Source organism: Amphichorda felina, assembly GCF_050947745.1.
Source record: "Amphichorda felina strain 45539 chromosome Unknown scaffold_2, whole genome shotgun sequence".
Lineage (NCBI taxonomy): Eukaryota > Fungi > Ascomycota > Sordariomycetes > Hypocreales > Bionectriaceae > Amphichorda > Amphichorda felina.
In genome coordinates, this window is record NW_028145048.1 from 1,416,056 (window position 1) to 1,430,299 (window position 14,244).

Here is a 14,244-nt window from a genome sequence, read left to right on the forward strand (position 1 = left end):
CCATGCCTGAAGCCAACCCTTGCGCCTATAAATGTAAATGAACAATCATGACGCACGCTATACCGAAAATGTCAACGCCAAAGCTCACCAGCCCGCTAGTATCCGTACCCTCGATCCCGCTGCGCCTCGGCATCATATCCATAGGGGCCTCCCCGTTGGCCCTGCGGTGTCCCGGACCGACCATATCCTTGCGGTGTCCCGGAACGATCATAGCCTTGCGGAGGCGCCGGCGGGCGGTTAAAGTAATCGCTATCTGCTCCCCTAGGAGGCATGGGAGCCGTCAGGTTCCTCTGAGGCGGCTCGTATGGCCCTCGCGGCGGCACCGGCCCGGTTGCGCTCCTCATGGGAGGACGAGACTGCATAGGCACCTCTTGGTTGCCATAACCGTTGCTGGTCGGCGCGGGGCTGGGTCTTCCGTCCTGCTGGTACGTGTTGTATGCTACCGGCCCCGGGGTGGGTCTCTGGTTCAAGCTAGAAGGTGCCGGACTTCCACGGCTGTCTGCGCCGTACGTATCGTAGCGTCTTGGGGCAGGTCTTAACCCTGAGAAGTGGTCACCTGCATCCATGGGCTGGTAGAAGCTGTCCACAGATGGATTGTTATGAGACTGTATCGGTGCCGGACTAGCCGTCATGTCCATGCGGATCGATGAATTGGAATATGTGGGTATGTGACCGATCCCAGACTGGGAACCAAAAGTCCTTTGTGAGACTGGTGTGCCCGGCCCGGGGGGCGGCAAGTACTCGAAGTTGATGTCTGGGAGAGCGGGGGCCGGAGAAGCGGTCCTCTCGCGGCCCATATCACCAGCAGAACCCAGCAGGGGCGCTTTGGACGAGTAGCTGCGATTCGTAGTGCTAGAAGCCATGGTTCCCGTTCGCGAAGGAATCGGTCTCCGCTGGTTCATGTAGCCCATTTCGATACCACCTGGACTTGCTGGCCTCGAAGTGTACGCCGGGAGAGTTGTGGTAGTTTCGCTTCGACCAAGTATTGGCATCTGGGGAAGCGAATCTTCTCCAGCGAGCTTGGGTTTAGACAGGGACCCTGGTGTCGGCGCAGGACCGAGATTGGGGAGGGTGGGCAGTGTGGCCATCCTCTCGATCGGTCGGATCTCACCATTCTTCTGTGCGGCCTTAAGCTCCGCCTGGTACTGTTTTGCCTGTCCTTTTGCGAGCGCCTTGTTGACCTTCTGGGTCACGATCCTCTTCAAGGCCTCGTTGGCCTTGCGCTCGCAGTACCCCGAAAGCCCCCCGTCAGACCGTGGGATCCAATGGCATAGAAATGTGAGGTAGCAGAGGATTGCTGCGATAAAGAACAGCAGCGAGAATACAAAGACAATAAAGGTGAACGCCATGGAGCCCAACACGAGGGCCTGCTGGTAGTCATCCTCTGCAAGCGACTTGACCTTATCAAAGAAGCCTGCAATGGAGCCCTCCACGCTATCTTCACTGACGGCCAGCTTACTTTCATAGACGGACTTGAACGTGAAGGCATTGATCACTTGACGTGGTGCTGAGCAGATGAGAATGCGAATCCATCCTGTTATCTATGTCAGCAAACTGTGGCCAGCCCAACCGCCCGAGGACACTTACCCTTTAAACTGAAGTAGGTGAAGACGGCCACGTACTCGGCGCCTTTCTTACTCTTGGTCAATTCAGCAAAGACCAAGAATCTCCGCCAGCCTTGCCCAGATCCCAAGCGAATAGATTCCCACCGGACGGCCAAGGAGTCAAGATAGCACTCGGCGACATTACCTCTCTTCATGATACGAAAAGCACGGAAGGCCTCGTACCCGAGATTGACGAAAGACATGAGAATGCAGGCCGAGAAGACCCATTTGGAAACGTTTAGAGGAATGCCGGGTTGAATCTTTGATGACCATTTGTCAAAGATGAGTAGGTTAACGGCGATGAAGCTGTCAAGGGCGTAGACGGCAACCGAGACGATGAGCATGACCCAGAGCCAGAAGTACGCGAAGCCGGGTCCACAGCCCCTGGCGTGGAAGTCAGCTAGGTTAATGTAGTCCCATTTCTGATCTGAAAACTCCTGGGTTCCCTTTGATCGATGGTTGAGGATACCCATTGTCACAAGGTGCGATTCGGCAGTGGGGAAGGGAGATGGGTCGATGGGTCGATGGAATCGGCGTCGAAAGATTAACAAAGAGGAGCGGTCGGCAGACGTTACAAGCCGATGGTAGTGATGATGAGCGAAGGTGATTTCGGTCCCGCCGTGAGCATCAGTCGTGCCTCGCCTGCGAAGTACGACTGTGCCCTGTCCCTCACTCGAGTGGGAACCTAGAGTTGTCCACCCTGCCGACAGGAGTGTAGAAGTGTAGCGACAAAGGCAGCTCACTCAATGCTGAGAAATACAGTTTTGGAACGAGCCGTCGTTTGTTTATGAAATGAAATGAATGGATGCCGTCGGATTGGCAAATATGGCGCAATATAACAGCAGAGACGAATGGCTATTGTAGGTAGAGCATGTCGACCGTGACACGGACAGACTCAACAAGAACCGACGTGTGATTCCCGCTAATTGAAGGTGGGGGGATAAAAGACGAAAAGACAATGAGGCGCACGGAGGCTGTCGTCGAGAGTATGATTGCCTGCTGAAGTGTTCAATCGAGCACCGCAAGCCCTGGGGATGTCTCAGGATGGTGGAAGCGGAAGGCGATGATATGATGGCCAGACGCAGGCAAATGGCGGGTGAGGGAGAAAATAGGCGGAACAAGTATGTAAGTGGTTTGCCGTCGTGGCTGGAAGACAGAGGCGGCAATAATGAGTGAAGCCGCAGCTGCTCCGGAAAAGACAAATGCGACGCAATGCGAGGTTGAGGTCGAGGTGAGGAATGGAGACCAGCAACGTGGAAGTGGACTGTGGGAGGAGGGAGGGGGCGCCCCCTGTAGCGGCTGCCGTCAGTCGGTGACTGTGGTAGTCACAGAATCTCAGTGGCTTGGCGGATAAGGGCCCTTTCGTGGGTGGAAGTTACCAATGCGGGCTTACCTGCCCAACAGTGGCAGTTAGGGGTACCGTGCACCCACAGCCAGACGGCGCCTTCCCAACGCAGGAACCGCGAGCTTGGCTATATCTGGCCTAGCGCCCCTGTGTCGACGTTTGAGAAGTGCTCCTGGGTCCTTCTGTGTTCTCCATGCGGCTGCCGCAGCTCCTGATTGGCCTGCAGCCACCATGACCCGGCCAAGACACCGCCGTGGAATTTCTAGGGATGGGGAAATTCGAGAGGTTTGGGTTTCTCCGCTGACGCGTATCCGCGACTGAGTACGAAGTACGGTGCCATGATCGACAGCAATCTGCGACGGAATCCTCTTGATCACCAGCGCGCCAATTTTGTCTCATAGAGTCACAGGTTGTCGACCTGTGTTTGCTGCTGCCCCAGACGCTGGGCTCGATTAATGGCCATGGCTGGCGCTTGATATACCGCCGGGTGGATTGGCTCCCTTGGATCTTTTTGCGACGAGCCTCGAGCGCTAAAATAGTTGGTGTCGGCAGAGAACATCAGCTCAAAGGCTCGCTCTTGTCGGAGTCGCGCCGCTCGCGCCGCAGTGGTGTTACTTGGCATGCGGCCAACAAGCCGGCTTGGCCCTATGTCCCTTTAGCTCTTCCTCAAAGAATCCCCAATTTCCAAGCCTATCATCGACAGGTTCATCCAGTTGAGGTTCCGAGTTAGCGCCATGATCATTTGTCCGAGGTTGCACGAGCTCGGGAACGGGAGGCAAAGATGGTCGTCGTCTCGCATCATATGTTAGTCCCCCAGGAATGCCATGGCAGCGACCGGCGGCCTCATCGACTTGAAACATCAGGGGACCAAAATGGTTCTCCCTAGCAGCACCGTCGCCTATATATGGAATGCGAGCAGGCCTCTGGGCGGCCTTCCCGGTGAGGGCAGTATTACTAGTAGTACTACTCTGATCTACATCGGCAGCCAACACCCCATTACTACGACAGCTGGGTCCAGGCTTTACCGCCTAGTATATATACTATATGCCCTACCTTACTTATATATATAGCTCGATACGACACCTTTGAACCACCCCACTGATCGCACACCAGTCAGGCGTCGAGGGGCATCAACTGCAGAGCAGCAGGCTGGCGCTTATCAACCACAGCACCTCGTTTTGAGGAAAGGGCCCATCTAACAATCGACAGCAGCGCCTCTTGCGAACACGATGTTCACCGAAGGCTAACATAGACCGAAAATATGATCGTTTCGGACCATATCTCGTGATTTGATCTCTCCCAGACATAGGGGGCCTAACTCCCATGTCCCTAGTTAGTTTCTAAGACCCGCCGAACCTCGCTCAAATGGCTCAATCCTTAATATCACCGGTATATCCGTAGGAGTTTGAGGAACCACTACCGAGGCACCGGGCAGTACTACTAAGCAGTAGGTACCCACAGGTTCGGTGCTGGTGTAGAAGTAATTCCTATGACAGTACGTATCCGAATAGAACCCTGCCCACGGCATCTTCACGGCCTTTGTGCCCGCCAAACATGGCTCAGAACCACTGGCCTAGCAGTAATACCTACGGATACTCCGTACCTGTACTCCATACATAGCGTATTCTTCCAAAAAGAAACACAGAGGCGGCTTGCCCATTTCATCCATGACGACCCACGGCCGAGCCCTTGGCGCTAAACCAGATTGGTGCAGATTGGTGCCGTTGGTGGTGCACGCCTCAACCAGGCGGTGGAGCTATCTCCAGCTCCAGCCCCGCGCCATGCATATCTCCATCGAGTTCATGTCCCGCGATTCTCCATCTCAGAGCTCCAACAGCCGTCGATATCCCCTCTAGTTCTCCGAAATTCACGTTTCCACGTATCCTAGACCTCCTCTCCTGCCTGGACCATAGATCTTGCGCGAAGTGGTACTGTGAGAACGGAAGAAGACTACCCCAAAAACATCCCACGACGAGGGCATCACCTCCATCGACACACCGACGATATCTCGACATCCGATTGCCGAACCCCTCCAATGTCCCTACCGACCCAGAACCCGCCCCTCCTCCTCACCAAACGCCTCACCAGCTTCCTCCAAGCAAACCGCACACCCCAGATCCCGACCCTCCTCATCACCTCCCCGACCGGCAAGCTCCTCGCCTTCGCCAGCTCCCAGCCCGTCTCCGTCCTCCGCACCCACGCCACCGTCGCCGCCTCCCTCCTCACCATCCACACCTCCTCCTCCCCAGCCCTGCCCTCCGCGCTCCCCGGCTCGCAGACCCCGCCCGCCGCGGAGCGCTATGCCGACGCCGACGACGATGACGAGACCGGCGACGAAAACGACAAACACCAGCAGCAGCAGCACCGCGCCCGCGTCGACGCCAGAAACACCCTGAAGCCCGCCACAATCACCGTCCAGCTCACTGGGGGTACCGTCCTCATCCGCCGCCTCAAGTGCGGCCTGCTCTTCGTCTCCGTGGGGCCCTCCTCCTCGGCCTCATCGTCCTCCTCCGGCGGGTCACCCGGCACGGCAGCAGGCGGCCCGGGGGCGGCAACAGCAGCAGCAGCGGACATGATGGGCGCCGAGCAGCAGTCTCCCCGCGCGCCGCACATGGAGAACGGCGAGCTGCTCCTCTCTGCGGGGAATCATCACCACCACCACCATCACCACGCCGGCGTCGCCGCCGCTGCCGTGTCCACGAGCCCCAGCGAGGTGGACAGCCTATTCAGCGCTGGCGCGCAGACGACGGCCAGCCTCGAGGGCCAGGGCGCGACGGCCGTGGCGGCTATGCGCAGGCACGTGGCCGACCTGGCGAGATGGCTGGACGATAAGCTCGGGACGCTGACGGTGCCGGACGACGGGGTGGGTGCGGAGTGAGTGGGTGAGCGAGCGAGCGAGCGAGCGATCACGGTTTTGTGAACAATTCTTTACTGCTCTACAGCATCTCATGTATCACGGCGTTGGACGGTTCCAAACTTTCGACATCATGTTTTCCACCGTTATAGGGATGGGGTTGCTTTTCTGGCGTTAGGGGGGGGAAGAGGGAGATACCATGTGAGACAGCATCCTACGTCGAGAGACGGGCATATAGTAGGTTTGCTTAGCATTTCGATATTACCCGTGGCTAGCTGCGGCCACGGCGCGCAGGGAGCGAGAATATTACGACCTCTAGTATCCCTATCAAAGGAGACTCCGACAGAAATGACCCAGGTGGTGGTCCCAAAAAGCGACAGTCCCCTGACAAACCCCCAAAAGAATACATGTAGTTACTACCCAACGCCTTGCAATGCTCCGAAATGGACCCAGTCCCCCCTTTTCCCATGTTGACAATTCTGAACGCCGCCTTACTCTATGCTCATCCGCATGATGCCATCATTCGTGTCCACCATGCCCTGAAACCCCACGCGGCCCTTGTTATTGACCCTGCCCCCGGATATGCTTCCCGACTCGCTGGGCGCGCCGCTGCCGCCCTTATCGCCGCCGTTGCTCCCCGGCCGGGACCCCCAGGGCGCCGCGTCGCGCTGCATGGGGCTCTGCGGCAGCGGCGAGTTATGGACGCTGAGGCCGGGGCTCACGGCGCGGCGCTTGAAGCTGACGGGGTCGAAGTCGTCGTCGCGCCGGCGCTTGCTGTTGATCCGGCGCGTGATCTCGGCCGCGCTGGGCGGCTGGACCTGGCCGCCAGGTGTCTTCTCCGTGTCCGACCGCTGCGACTCGGAGAGGCTCCGCGCCGAGTTCCACGGCGGGAAGGCACCGGTCGTCTGGGAGGGCGAGTCCATGCCGACGTCTTCGCTCATGCCGGACGATGAGCCCCGTGGAAGGGTGTTGGGCAGCGGTGGCGGGGTCTTAGCTCCGCCGATGCTGCTCGACTCGGAAAACGTATCCCAGAAGGACTTACCCTTAGAGTTTCGCATGGCGTGCTGCTTAAAGCTGCTAGATAGGCCAAGAGCAAGATCGCCCATCATGTCGTTCTCTGGGATGTCGTCCAGGGACTCTTGGTTGGGGGAGGAGAGTCCCGAGGCAGCCCCCAGAGGTGCCTCGGGAGCGCCAGACTGCGGCGCCCGACGAGGCTCGAGGTCGGGCACGTCGCTCTCTCGCACCTGCTTGACGACCTCGGCTTCGCGTCTGAACTCGGTCTCTGCTGGAGCACCTTCTTCGAGCAAGGCTGCTCGGATACGGGCAAAATTCTTGGTCTTGGGCTGTTGGCAAGGGTTAGCATTGAGTTCTCATACTCGGCAGAAGTAGCACTTGGGGAGAAGACTGCCACTCACCAGGAGATTTCCGCGCCGTGTCACGGGCCTCCGCACAACATTTCTCTGCCCATCGTTGCTCATGGCATCCGCCTCAATCATGGGTTTTGGGCCGTCGTCCCCTTCCAGAGCAGAGATGTGTAGCTGGTTTGCTTGCCAGCTGATGCTCTCCCTCCGCGCGGCCGCCGAATTACTAGGCGGTGAATTGGAAATAGAGGAGGCCCCGCTGGCGCTGAACCCCAGGCCGATGGGGCCCCTGGCCTTCTTCTTAAATGACTTGCGGTTCCTCTGCCGCTGCTGGAAGCTCATGAGGCTACCCATGGCCGGTGATCCAAAACCACCCGTGGGGAAAGCCCTAGATACCTGGGGGGTCGTCACAAAGCCTTCGTCCATGTCTTCATCCATGATGTCGTCGTCGGAAGAAGAACTGGAGTCTGACCCGATAGCCTGGGCGCTACCCAAGGAATGGCTCAGATTCATCTTCTCCTGACTACCCATCATGGACCACAGAGACGACGAGGTCTGCTCAGGCCCGGCTCCAAAGGCGTCCCGACGGGCGGGGATATTCATAGCCCTGCCGCTCATGATAGGTGATGAGTCCGGTGATGACTGTCCCGCCAGGGTGGAGTGGTGGAGGCTGGTAGCGGCGCGGGAGAAGTCGAGCCCGCGTGAGCGGCGAGGCAGGATGTTTGTGGGGGATGCGTAGGACTGGGAGTGGTCGAGCAGCGGTGACAGAGGGGCGGGTTTGGCAAACATGCCAGATACCGCGGCGGGCGGTGGCGTGGACTCGCGGGGAGGGACGTGGACGGACAGGGCGCCTCGCGCGAAGTTGAGGCGGCGCGGGGTGACGGGGGCCTGGAGGACCTTGAGGTTGCTGTCGTCCTGGGTGGTCCTTGTGGCGGCCTCGAAGATGCGCGGCGAGGGCGACAGCTTGCTGGGGGTGCCCTCGCTGTCGGATAGCGAGCGAGTCCTGGGCTTACCCACGGGCGAGAGACCAACAGCGGCGGAGAGGGCAGCGCCGTTTGGTGGGCGGGCATCTCTCCCTCTGCCGTTGTCCATGGCGACTGTGCCGGCGATGGCGTTGATGTCGGCGATGTCGTCGACGTTGTCGCTATGTTCTGCTGGCGTCGCAGTGCGGGGCCCGTGGTCGGCGGCGTCGTAGGAATCGGTGGCAGATACGGCAGATATGGCGTGGTCTGGTAGTGGTGGATGGAGGGTCAAACGGATCGGCGAAGCAGTGGTGCAGTAGCTGGAGCAGGAGGCAGCACCATCTGCGTGTCCGTATTATATGGTGGAATGAAGCGTTAACTCAGCCGTAGGGCAGCGGGGGGTGCCATTGGCCCAGGGCCTAAGACGGGCGGTTAGAGTTTGAAGCTGGTTGACTTCAAGATTACCTTTCCACTGTTGCAGGTTGTGGACGTGCATCTGCGCATCTTCTCAGACACGGGCGCCAGACGCGTGACGTCTGTGGAGCGTGGAGCCACTGGGTGGGCCACTGAGTGAGCCACTGAGTGAGCCACTGGGAGAGCCACTGGGAGAGCCACTGGGAGAGCCACTGGGAGAGCTCCATGCCTTGGTCCTGAGTGAGCCCCTGCCTGCTCCCAGTGCCCACCCGCAGTGGCCGGCCTCTCAACACCAGAAGCGACCAAACTTGGAAGTAAACAACTCCCTTCCAGTGCGTGTTCTCCAGTCACGCAATCACATCTACTGAACTGAATTCATCCAGGTGGCATTCGGGGATTGTTGTGGATTGGATTGACAATTGGAGTTTCCAGGTGTCAATCTTGACAGCTTGTCCATGGTCGTAAGTGCTCATACCACTCGCACAGAGACGCGCGCCAACACCGGATCTCCGGGCGTGAGAGTGGGCCCCGAAACACCCCGAAACACCCCGAAATACCCTCCTCTCCGGAGCTCCGGCCCCGTGGCTTCCAACCGCTCCGGTAGAGTCGATACTGTCACTTTGTGGATAAAAGACGTTTAAATGGGCGCCCAAGTTAGAAAAGCCTCATTAGCCACGTCCAAGCGGGCAGGGTACCCACCACCTTGATGCAGTAGTGAGCCATGCGCTTAGCTTCCAGTTGTCATGGAGTGTACTGTAGTAGGGTACATACTGCTACTCCATCCTGATGGCAGGTTCTTGGCCAAGGGAGTATTATCCGTACCTTGAAGTACCGATCAACCGCATAGGCGCCCGGAATGTGACAATCATATAATTTCTCGACCTTCTCTGATGGGATCTGCCTCCCTGGTGTACCCTGCAACACTTCCGTCCGGGGCCTCCCCCTCCTATTCGGAATCTCTGCCACCGACTTGCCTGAACAGCCATCAATTGATGCCCATGACACACACTTCAAGCATAATACGGCCAATACCCATGCTGCATCGGAGACAACTCTAGTTCCCACCACTTCCCCAGAGCATCCCCGGACGAAGCACCCCCCGCATTCTCGGCTGTGGTAGTATATAGGACACCAGCCCGGCATAGCCGTCTTTACTCCCACCCGACCACTTGATGCAATATCGAGACTAACATGTAAAACTCCGCCAACATGGCTTCTAGGCACCGGGCCAGGCTCCGCTCCTGTATTCTTCCGGGCTTCGCATGCCTGCTCTTTTTCCTCTTTCTCTTTACTGATTGGGATGGCCCGGGCCATCTGAAACCTAGCTCCTCTCCTCATGACCACTCCTCCCCCGATCCTCACTCGCCCCATCCGGATCACGACAACCTCCTCCTCACAGAGGCCGAGTGCAACTCTGCCTTCCCAGGTCTGACCCAAGAAATTGAATATGCCAAGGCTCTCGGCCCCTTCCATCTACCCTTCAAGAACAAGGTCGTCTTGCAGGCCAAGATTGAGAATGGCGAGGTACTCTCCCACACTACTACCAGTCACCTTTTATGTGGAAACGAAGCGCTGAACGGTATATGAAACAGCTGTATATACTCTCCGCCCCAGGGCTGGGCGATCTGTCCGCCATAATGCTCCATCGCCAGTCCGCAACCATCAACCAGATCTACCGCGCCCTCAAGACATCGCCCGAGCCCCTCCCCAACACCACCTTCGCCGTGGGCGCCCAGGACCAGCCCATCGACGGCTCCATGTCCTTCTCGCGCCCCATCCTCTCGCCCTCACGCCGGCGCATCTTCCCCATGCCGCACTTCTCCTTCTGGTCGTGGCCGCTGCCCTTCATCAACTCCCTCCCCGCGGCCTCGCGCGCCATCGCCGCCCTCGAGGCCTCCCTCCCCTTCTCCGCCAAGGACCCGCGCGCCGTCTGGCGCGGCACCGCCTGGTTCAACAACGGCGCCGGCGCGCGCCCGCGCCTCCGCCACGAGCTCGTCGCCGCCGCCGCCGGCTCCCGCTGGGCCGACGTCGAGGCGCTCGACTGGGCGCCCAACAGCCACGAGGCCTCCAACGCCCTCGGCATCGACGACTTCTGCCGCCACCGCTACATCATCCACACCGAGGGCATCGGCTACAGCGGCCGCCTGCAGTTCCACCAGCTGTGCGAGAGCGTCGTGCTGTCTCCGCCGCTCGAGTGGATGCAGCACACCACGCACCTCGTCCGCCCCGTCTTCTCGTCCACCGTCCTCGGCCGCCCGGACGGGCGCGCCGGGTACCCCAGCGCCGGCGACCGGGAGCGGTGGCCCGTCGAGTACCCCGTGCACGAGGCCAACATGGTCTTTGTGGCCTCCGACTGGTCCGACCTGCGCGAGACGGTGTCGTGGCTCGAGGAGCACCAGGACGTGGCTGCGGGGATCGCGCGCCGGCAGAGGGAGACGTATCACCAGGGGGGTTACCTGAGTCCCGCGGCCGAGGTCTGCTACTGGAGGGCTCTGCTGAGGGGTTGGAGCGAGGTGGCCAGACCGGTTGGGGAGAAGTGGGAGCAGCCGGGGATCCCCTTTGAGGAATATGTCTCGGGGGGTCAGGAGCGCCATTGAGAGAAAAGCATATACTATATGTGGATGGATAATAAGCATGTTCATGAATGATGCTGGCAGCCGTAACGAGGCATTACTATGACTATATCGTACAAGGGCCCGTGTTGAGCCTGCGTATGTACACGTCTGTAAAGTATTTCCGTGTTCTGTGTCTCATTATCCGTGCCTCGCGCTCAGGTTTGCGAACGCATCGGGGCTGTGACGTCCGTTTGTCCACGCCATGTCCTTGCCTAGGTTCACGCTCTCCCTACTAATGTGCCGTTGCGAAGAGAAGGGGTCTGGAGCCGCCGCCGCCGCCGCCGCCGCCGCCCCGCCGTTCATGAACGGGTTGTTGGAGCTGGACTGTGGCAGGGGTTGCGTCATGCTGCGCAGTGGTTGTGGTGATGACTGTACCGGCTGCGCAAAAGGCTGTGATTGCCCCATCGGGTTTTCGGGGATGGATGTCGTTAGCAGCGACTGGGCGGCATCGGCCGACATCGACTTCTGGGGCGTGGCGGGCATGTTGCTGTAGAGCGCCATAATAGAAGCATTATCCTGGCGCTGGGGTTGGAAGTAGCCCTGCTGCTGGCCGTATGGCTGTGTCACGTATGTTGGAGTCTGCGCGGGGCTGGTAAAGAAAGGGTTGTTTCCGCCTGCCTGAGGGTATGTCGAGGAGGCGTTCTGGAAGGAGGACTGCGACTGCTCTGGGATCTGACCCAGGCTTGTTGGCGATGCTATTCGCGTTGGTGACCGGGCGAAAGGATTGTTGGCAAATGTTGGCTGCGGCTGCGGCTGTTGCGTGTTGATGGACAGGTTTTGTTGCGGTTGATGCTGCATAGGATTTGTTTGGTTCGCGAAAAAGGGATTGTATCCCGTAGACTGTTGTTGCAAAGGAGTGGGCTGGGGATACGTCATGTTCTGGAAGTTCATATGTTGGGGGAACTGAGGGCTGGACGGGGCGGATGGCGCCATATGTTGAGCGTAGAGCGGTGGATTTTGCCCTTGGGGCGTCAGACCTCCCGTCCGGTTAGGAAATAGAGTCTGAGGCTGATGATTCGTCGAGATGTCCAGCTGCTGGAAAGCCTGAGTGAATTGGTTCGTCTGCTGGGTCGGTGCTCCAAAGGGGTTCAAAGACTGGTTGTAGGGGTTGTTGTTCTGTAGGCTGCCTGTTGAGTGTGCTGTCTGTGGTTGCGCCGGCGTCGAAATCATGTCAAAGGGATTCGTCGAGACGCTCCCGGGCGATGCCGGCTGGTCTTGGGCAGGTTTCGCCGGGACACTCAGTCCCACAGCTGGGGACCCAGCTCCCCCAGCGTGCGAGCTGAGAGGAGTCAAGGACCGAGATGTGCGGAGCACATTGTCTCGCGGAGGCGGTAGGGGTTTGTCGCCCTCCCCAAGCCGAACCAGCGATTCGACCGCCCGCTCGAGATTGCCATTTACGCCTTTGAGGACAATCGCGTTTCTCTGGCTGTCGCGGAATCCCATGTCACGTAGCCTGTCCAGTTTTCTTTCCGTGTCGTCCCCCTCGTTGTAGTTCACCGACGCGCCAAACATGCGCGATGCCTTGCCCATCGAGCCGTGCGAGGAAGGTCTGGGGGGGTCGATGGGAGACGAGCTTTTGGAGTCCTTCCTGGACCGCGACGAAAGTGGAAACAAGGACGAAGCTGATCTCAGGCCAAACTTGGATGTCGAGTTCTTGGGGGGCAGCGGTGGCGGCACCCCTTCGTCTGAGCGTGGGCTGGTGGCGTTTCTGGTGCGGTTGGCCACGTTATGCGTGTACTTCTGACGAATCCAACGCTCCATGGCCGAGTCGGCCTCGTCGACGTCCACAGGCACGGGAGGTTTCTTGTTCTCGGGGTTGTAGATTTGGTTGGAGACGACGTTTCCCACCTTGCGCATGTTCTGTTGCGATTTGTAAGTACATGTTGGGTGCCCACCAGGTGAGGGGATATGCTTACATCGACCTGCTCGTTCGACCAACTGTCCATGCTCAACGACTTGACTTTGGAAATATGCGTACCGAGCTTCCGATGAATGGAAGCGCAGCGCATGCACAGGAATACTCCGAGACTCCATGACGCCCAAGCTGAGACACATGCGGTGATTAGCGACAGGGGGGAGGGCTTGGGCGCGGTGGGAATGTGTCAGAGCCCATACCTGGGTTGCGCGCATGGCAGTCGGCGCAGATATTGTTCCCGGGGACAGTCTGCACCAGCTCAGCGAGTAGCTTCTCGTTGCGCGCCTGCTGGCGCTTGCTCAAAGCTCCGGACATGGTCGGGGGTGGTTTGTTGGGCGGTCGGGATTGACACGCGTCGTTCCGAGGGGTGACGAGCGCGTTACACGTAGGACATCCGTCTCATGTGCTGGGATAGGAGTGGCGACGATGACGATTCTCGCACGGAACCGGTATCGCGGGTATGTATCAGGGTAGGGCGCTGCTCTCGACAAGGACGACGAGGACGAGTTCGCTTGGGCAGGTTCAAGGCGAGGCGTGGGATGTCATGGTCTAGCCAGAGCGCTTGGTAGATGGCGCAAAGAATACAAAGGATGCAGCTTGGAAGACAAGAGAGGTGGAATAAACAAAAGAATGCAACAGGCAAATGCTTCGCTGTGCGGCGCTGGCAAACGGAAGAGAGGAACAGGACGTCACGACTCGAATGAGGCCCTGATTGGAAAAGGAGAAGTTCTGGAGGCGATTGGGTCGACAGTGGAGACGCGGGCGGTCCAGGCCCAACTGGAGACACCACCTAGAGTGGAGGCTTCCCCGAAAAAAGGGACCTGATGATCCATCCTCTCTCTTTGACGACAGCTGCCTCCTCGTACATTACTGCGGGGATTTTGGGCCTTGCTCTCAAGTTATAGCGACGACCCGGGCCCGCCAGCTCTTGGGCTTCGTAATTTTGGTAGAGGATGGTGTTTTGGATGACTGTACACTGGATTAATTGATGGATCTGGAGACGTCGCAAGGTACATCTCGCTGGCTCCGGAGATGGTGCAAAGAGGCAGGTCGCTCAAGTGCTAATATCCGTAGTGGGAAAGTTGAGAGCCACTTTGGATTGGCACCTTGAAAGTTTAAAAGGTTCATCGAGAATTCCATGCAGAATACATGTAATATTAATAAGCCCTGGCCC

At 58.7% G+C, this 14,244-nt stretch overlaps 5 protein-coding genes across 5 annotated transcripts; 2 read left to right on the plus strand and 3 right to left on the minus strand.

The window, feature by feature from the left end:
• Positions 1 to 95: 95 nt before the first annotated feature.
• KCH1 (Potassium transporter) lies at positions 96 to 2,077 on the minus strand (the record flags this gene model as incomplete). The annotated part of the gene is made up of 2 exons (XM_083191468.1): positions 96 to 1,534; positions 1,588 to 2,077. 2 exons carry the CDS (start codon positions 2,075 to 2,077, stop codon positions 96 to 98), a joined length of 1,929 nt encoding a protein of 642 aa, XP_083052682.1.
• A 2,907-nt stretch (positions 2,078 to 4,984) lies between these two features.
• ACO1O0_001991 (uncharacterized protein) lies at positions 4,985 to 5,827 on the plus strand (the record flags this gene model as incomplete). The annotated part of the gene is made up of 1 exon (XM_083191469.1): positions 4,985 to 5,827. The coding sequence occupies one exon, from the start codon at positions 4,985 to 4,987 to the stop codon at positions 5,825 to 5,827; it is 843 nt and encodes a 280-aa protein (XP_083052683.1).
• Positions 5,828 to 6,294: 467 nt separating this feature from the next.
• Positions 6,295 to 8,622, minus strand: ACO1O0_001992 (uncharacterized protein; the record flags this gene model as incomplete). The annotated part of the gene is made up of 3 exons (XM_083191470.1): positions 6,295 to 7,146; positions 7,219 to 8,393; positions 8,592 to 8,622. 3 exons carry the CDS (start codon positions 8,620 to 8,622, stop codon positions 6,295 to 6,297), a joined length of 2,058 nt encoding a protein of 685 aa, XP_083052684.1.
• A 1,254-nt stretch (positions 8,623 to 9,876) lies between these two features.
• Positions 9,877 to 11,137, plus strand: ACO1O0_001993 (uncharacterized protein; the record flags this gene model as incomplete). The annotated part of the gene is made up of 3 exons (XM_083191471.1): positions 9,877 to 9,946; positions 9,967 to 10,064; positions 10,133 to 11,137. 3 exons carry the CDS (start codon positions 9,877 to 9,879, stop codon positions 11,135 to 11,137), a joined length of 1,173 nt encoding a protein of 390 aa, XP_083052685.1.
• Positions 11,138 to 11,293: 156 nt separating this feature from the next.
• Positions 11,294 to 13,385, minus strand: GTS1 (uncharacterized protein; the record flags this gene model as incomplete). The annotated part of the gene is made up of 3 exons (XM_083191472.1): positions 11,294 to 13,015; positions 13,072 to 13,199; positions 13,271 to 13,385. The coding sequence occupies 3 exons, from the start codon at positions 13,383 to 13,385 to the stop codon at positions 11,294 to 11,296; spliced, it is 1,965 nt and encodes a 654-aa protein (XP_083052686.1).
• Between the last annotated feature and the right edge of the window lie 859 nt (positions 13,386 to 14,244).